We start from the raw sequence: 17,697 nt of genomic DNA, 5'->3' as shown, positions 1-17,697 counted from the left end.
ACGACTCTCACATTATATTAACTATCCGTGGCCGTGTCGTACACAACACTTAACAGAACCAGAACCAGAACGGCTAACAGATATGGAGAACGATTACGTACAACTGTTGGGTTATCATCGAGGACCGGCGCACGACTAGATCAAACCGATAGTGGACAGGATGGACGAAAACTTCCAATGATTTTGACAGCATCATAGAATGTTTTCGAAAACGTTTGGCGACCCTGACAAGATGGGTACCCGTCAGGAATATTCGAGCACTGAAGCAGAAGACCTCCGTGGCACAATTTGCATCGCTGGCAGCTCACATAGGATTGAATGATAAGGCCCAGTGCGATCAGTACTACATCGGGTTGAAGGACCACATTAAGGATGAGATTTCTCGCGTCGGGAAACCGGACACGTGAACGCAATGCAGCAGTTGGCATTGCGGACCGACGGCACCGCGATCGCTGCGATACTGAGTCAGCGACAGGAGGACGACGTCCTTCTCCATCCTGCGATGTTTATGAGTCGAATTATCATGTGCATGACCAAGAACTGTATGCGATTGTTGAAGCATTCAAGGGTTGGAGACACTATATGCTTAGTTTTACTCAAAAGATCAAGGTCTATGAGAACCCTCGAATACTTCACGACCCGACACGACATCTTCAAACGACAGCTTCGGAGGTCTGAAATGTTAGCCAACTTCAGTTACACGCTTGTCTTTCGTAAAGACCAACAGAATAGTCGTGCCGACTCGCTATCACGGGTGCAGAACTCAGCGACACGAAGATTCAGGGCGTGCTGATCCTTGACGATATTGAGGTTGAAGAAACGGTGCATGTCGCGGCTGCACGTCTCATGATGGAGCCAGGGAAGGAGATCGAGGATCGTATCCGGACGTTACAACCGAACGACCAGTGGCTCAGGACCTCGATGACAAGTTGAATTAGTCCACGGACCACCCCGAGATACGAGGATCCACTCTGACCGACGGTCACGTATACAACAGTGATCGTCTCTGTGTCCCCGATGATCTTCAACTCAAGACGGATATTGTTTCCGCTTCCCACGATCGGATTACGGCAGGCCACCCGGGCACTCTGAGAATTTATGAGCTGGTTAGTCGGGGACACTTCTGACCGGTATGCGATTTGTAAAGGCTTTCGTGAGACCTTGTGACAAGTGTCAACGCACGAAGATTCCTCGACGACTACCATATGGTACCTTACAATCTTTGCCGGTTCCGGAACGGCCCTGGACGTCTCTGTCTATGGACTTCATCACGGACCTTCCGATTTCAAATATTGTGATTCTATTCTCGAGGTTATTGATCGTCTAACGAAGATGGCAAGATTTGCTCCCGTCAAGAAAACGATCACCGCTGTTGAATTGGCGGGCGTTTTTATTGATCACGTATTTGCCAACCATGGCGTCCCTACTGATATCGTCTGAGATCGCAGCTCTGTGTTCCTGTCTCGATTTTGGTCAGCCTTCCTGGACACGACCAAGATCAAGGCCAAGTACTCAACTGCTTTTCATCCTCAGACGGATGGACAGAGAGAACGAGTCAACCAAGTGTTAGAACAGTTCCTCCGACTTATGCGGCGCGACGACAAGATGATTGGGCGGACCCGTTACCGTTTGCTCCGTTCACTTACAACAATACACTCAACGCTTCCATGAATCAGACTCCTTCCTTTGCGAATTACGGTTATAACCCGACCTACCATATTGACGTTCCATCTGGTGCCGCTACTATGACGGCAGGCACGATCGTCTACAGACTTTGGAAAGCCTCCATAAGGACATCCGGGTTCAGGGTTTCATGGCGATTTCAGGGTTTCAGGGTTGAGCTCTGGCGGCGCGAACATCTCGTAGGGACATTAGCGGTGGGGGATATGGGGCAGCCAGCGGCCATTAGGGCGGATTTAAGGCCGTGATGACTGCTCGTCGCCGTTGCGATAGTCGATGATAGCGTCTCCTTTAGATTTGTCGATCAAGGACTCGGCGAATAGGATGCCGCGGCCGCCAGCGCCGATGATGAGATGTAAGCCCGACAACTTGGCAAATTGGAGCGCGAATGCTCCCACGGCTGACGCGGCACCGTAGACAAGCTTAGGTTGCTTCCCCGTCGGGATCACGGCTCCGGGAGGCCCAGACGTTTGTACAGGCCCACCGCGGATGTCATGGCGGCCAGTGGAAGCGGCCACGCTCGTCGAAGGTGGTGGTGCTGGGCAGGTAGAACGTGGTGTACTGAATTCGGTACACGTTCTCGCAGACTGCATGCACCACGCCGGCGATGTCGTCTCCCGTGTTGGCGGATTTGGTCATCGCCGGTCGTTTTCTTTTTGGGAATATTGTCACCATGGAGATGTTGTATGCTGCTTTGCACCTACCAATCCCTTTGGGTTGGAGTCGCTCACGGCAACTTTGATCAGAACCTGATCGGCATTTGGAGTTCGAACCGGCGAGTCCACGATCTGGACCGAGAGGCCGGTCTGGATGATTGCTTGTTTCATGGTGGTGAGGAAATGGGTCACTGAAATCCACGATCAAATGTTAGTTGGAATTCTTTAAAGGGTTGGATTGATAATCCAATGGATTATCAGTAACCAAAGTTTATGGGCCTAGGGTTTCATTAGTATTGCAGGGCCGGATCGGAGTGGCAGACAGCCGATGTTGACCGGTCCCGGTCTTTAGACCCCGGTTCCGGAGCATAGCAGAACATTAAAAAGATGGTTAGACAGTTTTTATTTCAGCATTCGCTATCGTTTAATTATTTATTACAGTCCTCAATTAAGCTTCACGCGATCTTTTTCTTCATTTTTCCTGGCAGGTCTTCAGCTCAGTCCTACCACAAATATGGCAGCCAACAAAATCGTACCGTCACGTACCGCACTATTCCTCCTCGACCTCCAAGTCATGTACGCGAAAATGGACCCAAGCTTCGATGCACTCATGACGCACACGGCCTCCATCGTCAAGGCAGCCAGAAGTAAAGGCATCACCATCGCCCACTGCCGCGTCGCCTTCACCGAGTCCGAGGTTGTAAATGTCCCAGACACGAACCCGACTTTCTCCCAACTACAGAATGATCCCTCTCGTGCAGCCATGCTCAACGTAAACTCGTCAGAGGCCGCATTCCACCCTGCCGTGGCGCCAGAGGACGGCGACATCGTCGTCAGGAAAAATAGAGTGGGCCCGTTCTTCAATGCACCGCAGGATGTCCATGCCATCTTCCAGGGACGCGGGATCGATACGTTGCTCCTGGGAGGTGTTTCAACTGGCGGTGCTGTGGCGGCGACGGTGGTGCAGGCGTCGGATTTGGATTATCGGCTTTTCGTGGTGGAGGATTCTTGTGCGGATCCGAGTAAGGAGACGCACGAATTTTTGATGAAGTTCTTTGCGAAGAGAGCTACCGTGATTAAGAGTGAGGAGCTCAAGACTTTGATCAAATAGTACTGGAGATGCTCTCTAGTTGGATATCAACACAGTACTGTATCACGAGAGCAACGATTTGAATATCTGTACCATACTATTTTTGATTTTCTGTTATCTACATTTGAAGCCTACGGGTGATTTTGCGGACTACTGCTTTGAATTTGATATCGGAACGATCTAGCGATGCTAGAGCTTGTTCCAGTTCTTAACTTTAAGGACAAGATCCTAAGATGTTTTAAAAGCCAGCAAATGCTCGTAAATACATGTGATTAGGCCGGGTCAGCTCTCCTTAGGCTCTCAAGATGCTACCTAAATTCTGCATAGTATTGAGCACCAGCCTCGCAACAGTCTCGGAATCCAGTACCTCTTCGTATCCCCAGCACCCGTGTATACATCTTCTCGGCCTCGGCCAACCTACTTTGGTTCTTGTCCAGGTTATTGACTCGTCGAGCGTCGATATGTGCTTCGGTCAGAGTGCCTCCTCCTTTCCTTGTAGCGCCTGTATGTACATCTTCTCGGCCCCCAGCTTGACGTGACTCGTGTGTGTGTTTTTTTTGTGTCCTTCTTTGGTTGTGAGTGAGACATAAATACCCTAAACCCGTGGTCACCACTCCCGAAAACCGCACCTCAATCCAGTGAGCCTAGCGACTCTTCTTTTCCCTCCTTCGGTCAAATCCACTTCAAATTGGGCTTCCATTATCGGATTCGAATCCATTTGCCAGAATGGAAGATACTCAGCCCCAGCAGATCCCACCCGCACCAGTCCGAAAGAAAACAGCATGCGCAGAATGCAGACAACAAAAGGTCTCACGGACAGCGTCCGGTCTTTCGTCGCTACCAACTCCATGTAAACTAACAGTGCCAGAATAGATGCGATGCGAAGGCGATCCAAGCACCTTGGCATGCTCGCGCTGCCGCCGGTTGAAGATTCCATGCGTTTTTTCGGCGCCGTTCAAGAGGACGCATAAGCGGAAGTATGTCAGTTGTTGTTGAACCGCTCCTGTTTCTGTCACAGAGCTAATTGTCCGTGTCGTGTAGACGGTTACAGGAACTTGAGAAAGAGACTACTGCTTTAAAGCGCCAGCTATTGTCTGCTCCTCCGGCAGAACCTGGCAACCATCTGCCTAGTGGAGATCCTCCGCCTCCACGTCAGGAAGAGGATATCGATGTCTCGCGGATTTCTACGGCCAGGATATTACGTCGTAATGAACCGTCTGCTGATAATGATCCGACTCTGTCGAGGACTATCGACGGACTGGAGCTTCCCCCCGGCATTATTGATGATTGCTTTGAACTGTAAGTTTTCTCGCTTCTCGATGGACTAGCAGTTGATGCCACACAGATACTTCAAAGGCTATCATTCTATGCTCCCAATTCTCGATCCTAGCGTAACCCCAAACACATTCTACCAACACGCTCCATTTCTGTTCTGGGTCGTCGTCTCCATCGGCTCTCGCAGGTACACCCGACAACCTACCCTGACTCAAGCCTTAGCTCTACCAGTGACTAAACTTGCTTTGCAGTCGATAATCGTCCGAAGCAAACCAATCGAGCGCATGAAAGGACTGATACTTCTACTCAATTGGCCATTTCCTTCCGGCCCTTTTTACCATGATCCATCTTTTCTTCTTGGCGGTACTCTGCTTCATATGGCGATGCAGTGTGGTCTGCACGCACCTACTTTTAGTCAGGAATTTTCAAAGTCATATCTCAAATTACCTGAACAGGAGCCCGCACGGAGAGCGGAATTGTGGGCTTATGTTGTCATTATATATCAAAGGTATAAGGTATACCATTCTGAACTTAATCGCACAGCTACCATTGCTAATCGTAATCATCAGGACGTGCTCTGGTAGTGGGCAAGCAAACTTGGTCTCATTCGAAATTTATAACGAGCAAATACAGTTCAAAGCCTTACTGGAGAAGCTACCGGTGACATTAAGAATACAAATTCAAATCAGCAACATCATCACTCGCGCTCATAAAACCTTACTGGATCTCGGGCTTCTCTCAATGACTCCGCAGCAGGAGCGTACAATGGACGCTCTTTTGAAGGGATTTAATACAGAGTTGGATAGCTTAGAGAATCTTGCGTCGTCGAGTAGGGACCAAGTACAGGATGTACTTCCATATCCTGATTCTTGCTCAGTTTGGGACCGCCTCTATATAGCCTCTGCTCGTCAAGATCTTGTCGCAATGCACTTTTACAAGTCCGCAATAACCCTGGACATGCAATCCTGCATGTTGATCTTCGACGCCACATCAAGTGTCCTCGAACAAGTCCGCGACCTTGACAGAGACTACGGCCTACACCGTATATGCTCCCGGTTTCTTCTAACAGTCACACTACTGAGCTTGGCCAGCATGGCTCGCATCCTCAAGGGTCCATTCGCAGGATATCTCGACCAAACCCGCGGGTATAATCTCTTTGACACTGGCGTTCGTTTCGCACGGTCTTGTTCCGTCCAGAAAGCAGACTTTGGAGAGAGAGGTGCTGCGTTTGCTGAGCAGATCTGGAAGAGCAAGAAGGTGTTTCGCAACCCCGATGGATCAATTAATATTACTCTCCGTGTGAGGAACCGTCTTTCAAGTGGTCCATTGCATGATGCTATTAGAAGCTGGAAGGAGGAATTCTTTGATCCCGAATACATGCATTCTGCGCCTGGCATGGATATTGGTACGCTCTTCGCACACGCTTTTGTGCTTTCTGGCAAGCATATATCGGCTAACAGTGTAGTAGAAGCCGTTATACATTCGAGTGCGACTGCTGGACTCGACGCTACGCTTGCTCCAAGTTCGGTTTCCAATGGCGGTCTGTCTAATTTCTCCGCAGCACCGGAATTTTTGCTGAATGATGAGCTTTCGGGAGATTTGGGACTGGGACTGAATGACAATTGGGATGTGGCCGGGTCGAGTATGAGTTGGATGGCTTGAGTGCTACAGGTAATTGTTCATTCGTTGCTTTTGTTCGGGACTCTGCTCTAATTACAATAGTGGCTCTAAGATTTGCATTCCCGGTTATTTATTAGCTACCTTAAGCCTGTATACCCACTGAACGCCCTCAAGTCCTCGTCGTTGCTCATTCCTGTGCCTTTTTCCTCTCTTCCCTCTGCTGCCTCTCCTCCGTCCAATTCATTCCCCATTTGTACTCTACCCAAAGCAAAGACGTCGCGAGAACGAAAATTATCCCCAAGAAAGTATAACACCACCCCCACCCCATCCCATCAAGCATGTATGCAATAACCGCCGTCCCCGCGCCCGCAACCCAACACCGCACCAAACTACTCGCCGCCGTCACAGTTGACGGCTTCTCTGGGAATAAATCTACCAGCAACGAACTCAAACTATTACTGCAAGACACTTGGCAGTACGAAATTATGAACTCCAGTATCAGCGGCACGGCGAGGTTGACGCGCTTTTGCAGCACCCACCCGAAAGGGATATAGGTTGCTGCGACGAGCGGCGCGAAAATGAAGACTGGCTGCAAGCGCACTTTTTCGATGGGGAAGTCGCGCAGGTTGGTGCTGCGTTTCTTTTCGAGCGGGAGGTTAAGCTTTTTGGCCCAGCGGCGGTAGTTCCAGTCCATCAGCTTGCCGTTGAAAAAGGCGGCGAAGATTGCAGCGCCGCCGACGGGTCTGAGAAGATAAGTCAGTCAAAAGATCAGCCGGGCGCGGATTGTGGCACTTACAGGTAGCAGAGGCCGACTTTGAATGTGTTGAAGCCGTACACCTCGCCGAACAAGGTGGGCAAACTTGCAAGTAGGGCCATCAGAACAAACATGCCCAACGCAATGAAGCAGATGACGATGCAGGCGTCCTTTTCGCGCAGTATCACGACCGAAGTCATCGGGTTTGGAAACTGGAATTTGCGCTTCTTAGCTAGTTCCTGTGCCTTCTTCTCCTCGTCGATTTCGCTACCCCGTCCTTGCTGAATCGCCCTCTTCTTCTCCGCCCGCGCGCTCCAATACTGATACGGACTCATCACCCACCAATCCGATGGCGGAATACTCCCATCCCCTACAACCTTCCTCGACGTCTCGGGCATGAAGAGCGCATACACAACCACGTAACTTCCACTGATGATGGCCAGGAACCAGAAAATCGACCTCCACCCTAGATACTGCGCCAACAAGCCTCCAATCGTCGGCCCAATGGCAGGCGCTAGCATGATGCCCGCGGCAGCTGGGCCGAGATACTTCCCACGCTCCGCGGGCGTCGCGATGTCGGAAATCACACCGTACCCTAGCGCGATGGTCCCGCTGCTGCCTGCGCTCTGGATGCAGCGCAACACAAGCAGCGCGGCGTAGGATTTCTGCGTCGCGAGCCCGATGTTGGCGGCGAAGTAGATGGCGAATGTGACGATGTATGCGGGCCGTCGGCCAGTCGTGTCGCCGAATGTGCCCATTATCGTGGGCGCTAGGCCTTGCAGGATCATGTATGTTGTTATTGTCAAATTGATGCGCGCCGTGGTGGTGTCGTAATCCTTGGCGATGTCGGGGATGGCGGGGAAGTAGATTTGGCCACTGAGCGGCGAGAAGAATGAGCCGAGGGTGATCATTATTATTATGAAGGTAAGTTGGTGGCGGGTGAAGACTGTGTGTAGTGGTGCGGATGGGGTCTTTGTGAGGGTTTCGGGGTCGTCCGAGATCGTGGTATTAGGGGAGTCATTGGTGTGAATTTCCAAATCTGAGGGGTTTCGGCGGTTGTTTTTCAAATCGGAGGGTCCTTTTCCAGATTTAATACTTGATGTATGGAACTTGTGGCTATCTACCGGAGTAGTGACGCTTTCGCCTTTTCCCTTTGCTACATCCATAGTGGTGACCTTGGTGGAATGTATAAACGTCGTTTCCTCAACGCTGATATTCATCGCTCTTCTGGGGTGAATAGACTGAAAGCAATCGATCTTCGGCATACGTGTCGAAGGAAGTTCATGGGAATTTATATACGACATTCTTCTACAATACTGTTCAAATCTGAAAGTAAAATCATAATTGGTCTACCGGCTTGAAACTGGCACCGGAGCCGGTACCGGAGCCGGCTAGTTCGGGCGATTGACTTCACGGTAAGTACCGTGTCTCATATTGGCTAAGCCGCACGCCACGCATATGCATCGTCCGCCCTCAACTTTGCTGCCCTTCTTCGCTTGATTTCCTATCTGTCATCACAACTGCGGTGCATTGAAGCTGATTGAGATGTTGCGCCGGAGGTGATGGAAGAGATTGAGGATGTTCTGCAGAACAAGCGCAGGTTTGCGCCAACATACGGACGCAGAATGGACGCTTGTGTCGACTTCAAGCGGGTATTCCCGAGCCCTGAACCCAACAACCTCTGGGACAGCCCACATGGGCTCTTTCCTTGACCAAATACCTGATTCATTTCATCACAGTGCTCGGTGACATTCATATCATCTGTGCGTACCCATGAATCCCTCTAGCTATGATCACTAGTCCTTATCAGCTCGATCCGGACGAGCAGTACGACTGGACACAATTGGAGACCGACGAATGGCATCAGAACCACTGTCCCACGAACTGCAGCGAGAGGATGCAACGTACGGTTCCCATCAGACGATCTAGGGCTCGCCGGCTTACTTGAATTTTTGAACTCCTAGCACATTGGCAGCGATTTCAACTGTGTATTTTTTTCAATCATCTCCTCTTCCCCTTGACTTCTCACCCCCTGATTCTGGCCCCCTAACAAAACCTCCCGCCAGATCCTTGGGGACTGGACAGTTAGGTGTCCAGTGCTAGCTTCCTCTCCGACAAGCACTGCTGTTCGGTGAGTTGCAAGAGTAGGATTGAGAGTTCCTGAATATTGTCTTTTAAAAGTGGTTTCGATCGATGTACAAGTTTTATAAGAGTATCTCCTAAGGGTGGATACGAGACTATGCGATTAGTAGTTACGATTAATCGCAAAAATTTAAAATAACTACACGAGCAATGAAGTTGGTTGCTACAAAAAATCGTATAGTTGCATGGACATTTGGTTATATAAACCCTAACCACTGATTCACCGAATCTTGATGATATTTGAGAGAACAGAGGTTTCCAGTACAAAGGTGATAATCCTACCTTCCTAATAAGGAATACGATTATTACTTCACTATACGATTATTTTACGATTAGAGCTTCATTTTTGCATTAACTTTGCGATAGCCTGAAAAGTTGACGGTACAGTAATGGTATCCACCACTAGTACCTTCTTCAGGTAACGTACGTCGTGGCGGAACGCGGGTAGTGGCGTAACGCGGGGGATTTTTTAGGACCCTCCTACTAAACCTTGAATTACTCAACAATGGTTCGCCGCAAAAGCCTATCTACTGCACAGCGTGATATTCTAATAGATGAAGCTTTGTTAGATATCCAATCTGGTAAGTACAAATCTGCGTACGAAGCAGAAAAAATCCTAGGGCTTCCTAAGAGTTCTGTGACGCGTCGCGTCAACGGAGGTTTGTCGCGTTCTCAAGCCCGCCAACAACAACAAAAACTTTCCTACGCACAAGAGAATGTACTTCTTAAGTGGATTAAGGAATTGACAATAAGTGGTTATTCTCCAGGGCATCGGTTGTTGAAGGAGATAGCTGAGGAACTTCGTACGAGACGAACGTACGATTTAGACTCCGCGCCAACCCACCCTCTCGAACCTTTACCACGCTACACCCTTGGCCGAGACTGGGTTGCAGATTCATCCTTCGACATCCGCACCTTAAAACTGCAATTGGGCGTCGAATTGAGTCTGTAAGAATGGACGGGGCAACAAAGAATGTACTCGACGCGTGGTTTAACGCATACAAAAAGGTGGTTCAGGAGCAGGGAATCAAGCAAGAGAACACCTATAACATGGACGAATCTGGATTTTCGATCGGAACAATTGAATCAACTCGAATTATTCTCGATTCTGCTCTTCGTACAAAGCATCAAGCGCATCCAGGTCGTCAGGAGTGGGTTTCGATGGTTGAGTGTATTTGTGCAGACGGGACTACTATTCCACCACTTGGGATTTTTAAAAGCAAGAATGTTCTTCAGAATTGGATTCCAAACGATGTCCTTGAGAACTGGTTCTTTTCAGCAGATACAAAGGGTTGGACAAGTAATCTTCATGGATTAGAGTAGGTTAAAACGCGTTTTCGAACCTACGACACGTACGAAAGCGAATGGTCAATACCGTCACCTTATCTGCGATGGCCACGAATCTCATATCAGTGGAAGCTTTATAGCTCACTGCCTTCAGAATAAGATTGCTCTTCTTATCCTTCCTCCTCATACATCGCATTTACTTCAGCCACTCGACGTTGCGATTTTTGGTCCATTAAAAAGGCGACTAACAGCGGAGCTCTCTTACCTTAACGAAGCACAACTGGTACGAATACAGAAGCACGAATGGATGGACTGATATATCAGAAAATTAACGACCGGGAGTGAACAACTTCGAGCGCGAAGTATTGTCCACCAACATGATGCAAACAACCTACGATCGATCATAAAGAAGAGTACGACCCGTACAAAAGGAAAGAGGGTAGTCTTAAATGGTCACTTTCACATTTCTACGCAAGAATTATGTGATGCAGTAGTAGAGGCTGAATCAGCGACCAAAAGTCAGGCGAAGGAAAAGGAGAAAAAGAAGGGGAAAGCTATTGCGTACGAGACTGACATCCCGGCTGCGACTGTCAGATATGGAAGTAGGCGTGCCACCAGGGGACAACGCTTAGCAACCGCGCTGCGAAGTTCTGCAGCCAGATTTTGTTCAGGGTAATTAACTGAAAACTATGATATTTTTTTGGTTTTTATATATAAAGCTCATGGTGCTGAATTTAGTGCAAGTCGCTAATAGTGTTCTGCTCCACTTTTGGCTGACGGTTACAGAGAGCAAAAAAACTACACGAAAGGAAATTTAGGAACAAGGAATACGAAACAAATTTTAGGAAAGTCGAGAGATTGTTTATAGAACCCAAAACCACTATATTTGGGGGATTAGTGGAGATATTGTGTTGTGGATGTGGTGGACTCTTTGTCGATTGCAGTGTTTGACTTCAGGGTTCAGACTTGCGATCATGCGAGACTCTAAACTGGGCTTCTCAGCGATAACTATTGGCTCCATCCAATCCGCAACCATACGGGGATATTCTTTATGCAACCTGACTTTCATGGATTTCACAATAAAATTCGCATCCTCCTCGTCGTTCAATTCCGCTTTAAGCAACTCTGCCTTGAACCTAGGATCCAGGAGCATGGCAACGTAATACGCATCTTGTTTGTCTAGAAAATCGTAGTACTTGCGGTATTTTTGCAACCCCCCTGCTACTGCAGACGCAATCCCTTCTTCTAAGTCTGCAAATTCTTCTTGTCTTGTAGTTGCATTGTCTAGCAAATCCTGCAGCTCGTAGTATATGCCAATGCTCAAGCTAATTGAAAGTCCTTTGGTAGATACCAACTTCGTAAACTCGTCAAATTTTTCCAAAACTCCTGCAATTTGCTTAAGATGCAGCCAATCTGACGATGTAAACGGAGGCAAGAGACCGATTGCATTGAGGTAATGTCGGATCTGTTCTTGTGCAGATAGTTGAAGCATACGAAATGTCGAATTCCATCCGTTGTCGACGTCATACTGTATATATTTATCGTTTAATCCATGGAGCGAGCACAGGCTCTTCCAACCTTCTCGGCGCTGGGGAGTTCGAAGAATCCAAAGGCTTAGGATTCGTAGCGAAATGTGGAAACCGCAACAATATCCTGATTATTAAACCGATCCATTACGTCTATTAGACTAGCTTATTTGCAGAGCAAGGCGAGCTAGGTTCATACGTATTGATCGCCGGATCGATCTTAACGATCTCTCTTAATGACTCATAAGCTCCAGAAGGCGTTAGCACAGTTGAACGGTATATTTCGCATTAGTGATGGTTCTAATATCTTTCATTCATATCTTTGTGATTCCTTCGTGAATATCCGTGGATATCCGCGGATATCCAGGGATATGACGGATACGGATACGGACAAGCCCATTTCTTCTGGATATGGATACGGATACGGATAACTATATGTTACCTGGATATGGATACGGATATGGATAACGAAAATTCTTATCCGTGCCGATCCCTAATCCCCGATATCCTCACATCAGACTGCATAGAGTTCTCAACTATAAATCTCCCATTCTGCAAACCGTTCCACTCTACTCTTTCCTTGGCCTCCTCCCTTGTCTTGGAAATCCCCGCTTCCAAATGCCGTCGCATGATCCTCAACTAGCGTCTCGTCAAAATTACGAATATTATTCGTTATTCGTATTCGAAATTGAATTTTATTCGTACGAATAAACGGCCATCCTGCGAATTACGTGAAGAACCAATATATAGAACAAGTGAGGGTTGGAGTCTTTGATGCACAACCATCTGTTACTAGAAAGCCTCGAAAGAGGAAACAAACCTCACATGCCTCAGAGGGATACTGGGCTGATGGACCGGCGGAGGAAAGAACAAATGAACCTTAGATCTGACAGAGTGATATTGAACTCTCCTAATCCGCAGTGAGGCTTTTGGGCTATCATGAGAAGAATCAGTATAGTATACCCTAACCTGGAAAATAATCAGCCAACGCTGATTTTTTGGCTTGAAAATCCCTAATGTGAGCAACGGCTACTTACCTACCGCTATCTTCTTGCTATGGCCGTATCCAGCAAGTCAATGCGCTGGTCCCATTTAGTTGTCGACAGTTTTTTGTTGCCTCAGTAGTTGTCGATACGGACAAAATAACCGATGGGCGGGAGGAGAAAGTACTACGCAAATTGCAAGGCTACGTGAAGCCGTAGAGAGGCTATTGCTGATGTGGGCTGAAGAACTACTGATATATTACCGGATAGTGTAGGAGACGTTGGTGGTGGCTACGGATAGTAAGAGTGCGTCGTTATCGCTCGGTGCAAGTCTCATAAATTGCCTCACTGGCTCCGAGCGATGTCTACCGCGCCGCAACCCTGAACCGCCGTTTCCTTATCGGATTCACTTCCTCGTACTTTCGCGTTCTGGATAAGCCATTCCAGTTGTCGAACGTCCCGCGCTTAGCATCACTGATCGCTTTTCCGCGCACACAAGACGGCATTATGGCATCTGAAAAGCGCACTGTTGACTCCGCCGAGACCCCGCTGCTGGGCTCTCGCGGCGGTTGCAGCCTTCTCGCCGTTCCGCCAGGAAATCATATTGACCAATTCTCGGGCCTCCCCCCATCAGAAGGCGCGATCTTACGTGAACAGGTTCAGACGCCGGAAGTGAAGACATCGTTCTTCTCAGCCTACAGATATGCAACCCCGAAGGATAAGTTGCTTGTGGTTGTCGCGGTCTGTCTGGCCGCCACTGAGGGTTCGATCAAGGCTATCATGCCAATCCTCTTCGGTGTGTTTGCTGAGAACTTTGCGACTTATATTCAATCGAGAGACTTCTACGACTACTACGGTGGATATTCCAATTTCATAACCTATAACGAGACATTCTTTAACGCCACCACATACAACACTACAGACTACGATTCCAAGCTATACTTCGAGTCGCCCTACTACGACAGCACCTACAACTATACAATGGTTCCGGAATACATCAGTCCCGAGGATTTCCAGCGACAGGCAAGCTACAATGCGATATACTTCATATACTTTGCCGTCGCCGAGTTCGTGACGGCTTATCTTTTCACGTTCATTTTTATCGATCGGGGTGAGATTCTTGCCGCCCGTATTCGCCAGAACTACCTTGCATCGATTATGAGACAGAATATTGCATATTTCGACAAGCTCGGGACTGGCGAGATTACGACTCGCATCTCGTCGGACACGGTCATGATTCAGGACGGTATTTCAGAGAAGTTGGGATATCTGGTTTCGTTCTGCTCGACCTTCGTAGGTTCATTCATCGTTAGCTTCGCACTCTCGCCTCGTCTGGCGGGATTGCTATCCTGTGTCGCGATATTCATTGTAGGATCGTTTTACTTCGCGTCTACTCGCATGACATCCTTATACGGACAGGCTTTGAACGGATCTTCTGCTGGTGGCTCCATCATTGAGGAGATCCTGTCATCGATCCGCAACGTTCAGGCATTCGGAATTCAGGACAGAATTTCGAGCAAATACGACTACTATTTAGGCGTCAGCCAGAAATACGCCCTGCGTGCCGGGTTCTATGCTGGTTCTATCACCGGCATTGCCTGGCTCGGCTTGTACCTCGACGATGCACTGGCGTTCTGGCAAGGCCCGATGTTCCTTGTCCGGGGCGAGGTGTCTATTCTTGTGCTCGTCACGATTCTTAATACAATGGTCCAAGGATTGTTCGCGATTACGTCGATTACCCCACTAGTTCGCGCCGTCGCCGCGGCCGCCTCAGCCATCAACAAGATATACACCACTATAGACCGCGCCTCCGCTATCGATTCGTCGTCGACGTCTGGTCGTACCCTTTCCAGCGTCGAGGGACACATCGAGTTGCAGGATATCAAACTTATCTATCCGTCCCGACCAGATGTAATCGTCATGCAGGACTTCAATCTCCAAATCAAGGCCGGGACCACCGTTGCGCTTGTCGGTGCCTCTGGTTCCGGAAAATCCACCATTGTCGGTTTGATCGAACGTTTTTATAAACCTGTTCGCGGAAGAGTCCTTGTCGATGGCGTCGACGTAAACGATCTCAACGTTAAATGGCTGCGGCAACAGGTCGCCCTCGTCTCGCAGGAACCGATTTTGTTTGCCGGCACCGTCTTTGACAACGTTTCTTATGGTCTTATCGGTACATCTTACGAGTTCGTGTCCGAGTTTGAGAAGCGCGCTTTGGTCGAGGAAGCGTGCAGACAAGCGAACGCCAAGGTCTTTATTGACACTCTTCCGAAGGGGTTGGATACACATGTCGGCGAGAGAGGATTTTTGCTTTCCGGTGGTCAGAAGCAGAGAGTTGCTATTGCTCGTGCGATTGTCTCCAATCCCAAGATCTTGTTGCTCGACGAGGCCACCTCCGCATTGGATACTAAGAGCGAGGGTATAGTTCAGGATGCCCTCGATAAGGCCTCCAAAAACAGAACCACCATTGTCATTGCTCACCGCCTTTCAACGGTTAAGGATGCGGATATGATTATTGTAATGAAACGGGGTGTCATTCTCGAAAAAGGCAATCATGACGAGTTGATTGCTATGCGCGGGGAATACTACGGCCTTGTGCGTGCGCAGGACGTCGAGCATGAGCTTGAATTGCACTTGGAGAACGCTGAGCTCATCGAAGGCACTGAAGTTGACAGCGTTGAAGAAATTCTAGACGAGAAGGCTGCCATAGGCGCATACGAGCGCGAATATCAGTTCGAAGAAGAAGCTGGGTCGTCTTCGGATGGTGACAAGGAGACCTCGCAGCTGCTTCTGTCTCGCACCAAGACTGCAAAATCAATTTCAAGCGTTATTGCGTCGAACATCGTCGACCCTGAAGAAAAGAAGTACTCGATTGCCGATATCGCAAAGTTCCTCTTCGAACTGAGTTGGCCTGAGAGGAACCTCAATCTTATTGCGCTCATGTTTACAGTCATCATGGCTGCTGAATTTCCATATCTTACCACTGTGTACTCTGGCTCGGTGGACGCTCTTGGTGAACTATCCGACGAGGAGCGCATGAACAGCCGTCTGCTTAAGTACAACATCACATATTTAATTATGGGCGCTATTGGTATGCCTTTTCTACACAAATAGGAAGCACTTTCTAACGGGAATAGGACTTATTTGCCCGATCATGGCCGTTGGAGTGTTCTCTTACTCTGGACAACGTTTAGTCCGACGCATTCGCATGAGCACTCTGCGCCAGATTGTTCGTCAGGACATCAGCTTCTTCGACAGGACCGAGAATACTGCGGGTGCGCTTACATCTGCAATTTCCAAGGATTCAGGTGCAATTGAAGGACTCTCTGGATCCACTCTTGGCCAAATCTTGAGCTCCATCGTCATGATTTTCGGTGGCATTGGTGTCGCGCTCGGGATCTCTGTTAAGCTCGCCGCTGTCTCAAGTCCTTGCGTGCCACTTTTGCTTTGCACTGGCTTCTACAGATTCTACCTTCTTGCGAAGCACGAGGAGCGAGTCAAAATCGCTTATGGCCGATCATCGTCTTACGCATGCGAGGCTGCATCGTCAATCAAGACCGTGGCTTCTCTCACCAGGGAGAACGAGGTCATATCTACATACGGATCTGCACTCGACGGTTTGTACCGCGCGGGTCGTCGTCAGAACAGTGCTAGTGCTGCCATCTATGGTACTTCCCAAGCGCTCGTCTGCATGACCCAGTCTCTGATGTTCTGGTATGGGAGCACTCTTGTCCGCACCGACGGCTATTCTGTCTACATGGTCTTCGTCGCAATAACCTGCGTCGTCTATGGTTCTCAGAATGGTTCGATCGTTTTCTCGTATGCGCTCGATATGGCCAAGGCTTACAATGCGGCTGGCAACATCAAACGTCTTTTCGAGAAGCAGCCGCTTATCGACTCGTGGAGCGACGATGGCGTATTGCCACAGGATGTCCAGGGCAATATTGAGTTTAAGAATGTCCACTTCAGGTATCCTACACGTCTGCAGATTCCTGTTTTGCGAGGTCTCAACCTGTCTGTGAAGAAAGGTCAGTATGTTGCCTTGGTGGGCGCGTCTGGCTGTGGCAAGAGTACAACGATTGGCCTCATTGAACGATTTTACAACCCATTGTCTGGACAAATCCTTCTGGACGGCCAAGATATTGCCACGCTCAATATCAATGCTTACAGAAGCCACATTGCGCTTGTGCAGCAGGAGCCAACATTGTACTCTGGCACTGTGCGTGAGAATGTCAAGTACGGTAGTATGGACCCGGATATTTCTGATGAGAAGATGATCGACGTGTGCAAGCAGGCCAACATCCACGATTTTATCATGTCCCTCCCAGATGGATACGACACCCTGTGCGGTGCCAAGGGCTCGCTTTTCTCAGGGGGCCAGAAGCAGCGGATCGCGATTGCCCGAGCCCTTATTCGAGATCCAAAGATCCTCCTTCTCGACGAAGCTACGTCTGCGCTTGACAACGAATCCGAAAAGATCGTTCAGACCGCACTCGATAATGCAGCCAAGGGTAGGACGACAATTGCCATTGCGCATCGTCTCAGCACGATCCAGAAAGCCGATATAATCTACGTGTTCGAGCACGGCCGAATTTTGGAGAGCGGTACTCACCAGGCATTGCTGGCCAACAAAATGAAATACTATGAACTAGTCAAATTACAAGCCTTGGAAAAGACTTGAACT

At 48.9% G+C, this 17,697-nt stretch overlaps 5 protein-coding genes across 5 annotated transcripts; 3 read left to right on the top strand and 2 right to left on the bottom strand.

Moving 5' to 3' along the window:
• Nucleotides 1-1,916: 1,916 nt before the first annotated feature.
• V1508DRAFT_400377 (uncharacterized protein) lies at nucleotides 1,917-2,507 on the bottom strand (the record flags this gene model as incomplete). The annotated part of the gene is made up of 2 exons (XM_066938332.1): nucleotides 1,917-2,294; nucleotides 2,385-2,507. The coding sequence occupies 2 exons, from the start codon at nucleotides 2,505-2,507 to the stop codon at nucleotides 1,917-1,919; spliced, it is 501 nt and encodes a 166-aa protein (XP_066792854.1).
• Nucleotides 2,508-2,561: 54 nt separating this feature from the next.
• V1508DRAFT_299539 (Isochorismatase-like protein) lies at nucleotides 2,562-3,716 on the top strand. The gene has a single exon (XM_066936593.1). It carries the CDS (start codon nucleotides 2,851-2,853, stop codon nucleotides 3,445-3,447), a length of 597 nt encoding a protein of 198 aa, XP_066792853.1. The 5' UTR covers nucleotides 2,562-2,850; the 3' UTR covers nucleotides 3,448-3,716.
• A 492-nt stretch (nucleotides 3,717-4,208) lies between these two features.
• On the top strand, nucleotides 4,209-6,363 carry V1508DRAFT_400375 (uncharacterized protein; the record flags this gene model as incomplete). Its single annotated transcript, XM_066938331.1, has 5 exons — nucleotides 4,209-4,247; nucleotides 4,300-4,403; nucleotides 4,468-4,725; nucleotides 4,772-5,209; nucleotides 5,271-6,363. 5 exons carry the CDS (start codon nucleotides 4,209-4,211, stop codon nucleotides 6,361-6,363), a joined length of 1,932 nt encoding a protein of 643 aa, XP_066792852.1.
• Nucleotides 6,364-6,369: 6 nt separating this feature from the next.
• V1508DRAFT_426491 (putative MFS transporter) lies at nucleotides 6,370-8,414 on the bottom strand. The gene is made up of 2 exons (XM_066941573.1): nucleotides 7,118-8,414; nucleotides 6,370-7,064 (listed from the first exon to the last, which is right to left on the bottom strand). Exons 1-2 carry the CDS (start codon nucleotides 8,377-8,379, stop codon nucleotides 6,509-6,511), a joined length of 1,818 nt encoding a protein of 605 aa, XP_066792851.1. The 5' UTR covers nucleotides 8,380-8,414; the 3' UTR covers nucleotides 6,370-6,508.
• A 5,106-nt stretch (nucleotides 8,415-13,520) lies between these two features.
• On the top strand, nucleotides 13,521-17,694 carry V1508DRAFT_400372 (P-loop containing nucleoside triphosphate hydrolase protein; the record flags this gene model as incomplete). The annotated part of the gene is made up of 2 exons (XM_066938330.1): nucleotides 13,521-16,104; nucleotides 16,151-17,694. 2 exons carry the CDS (start codon nucleotides 13,521-13,523, stop codon nucleotides 17,692-17,694), a joined length of 4,128 nt encoding a protein of 1,375 aa, XP_066792850.1.
• Nucleotides 17,695-17,697: the final 3 nt, after the last annotated feature.

This window comes from Lipomyces doorenjongii (genome assembly GCF_038497915.1).
Source record: "Lipomyces doorenjongii strain NRRL Y-27504 unplaced genomic scaffold V1508scaffold_98, whole genome shotgun sequence".
In the NCBI taxonomy this organism is placed as follows: domain Eukaryota; kingdom Fungi; phylum Ascomycota; class Lipomycetes; order Lipomycetales; family Lipomycetaceae; genus Lipomyces; species Lipomyces doorenjongii.
This window is presented reverse-complemented; position numbering and strand designations above follow the sequence as displayed.

Bases quoted from the DNA above. Each gene is read 5' to 3' on its own strand.
- V1508DRAFT_299539 (XM_066936593.1), top strand. From the start codon at position 2,851: ATGGCAGCCAACAAAATCGTACCGTCACGTACCGCACTATTCCTCCTC.
- V1508DRAFT_426491 (XM_066941573.1), bottom strand. From the start codon at position 8,379: ATGTCGTATATAAATTCCCATGAACTTCCTTCGACACGTATGCCGAAG. The intron at 7,065-7,117 runs GTAAGTGCCACA...TTATCTTCTCAG, and splicing joins AAAGTCGGCCTCTGCTACCT to ACCCGTCGGCGGCGCTGCAA.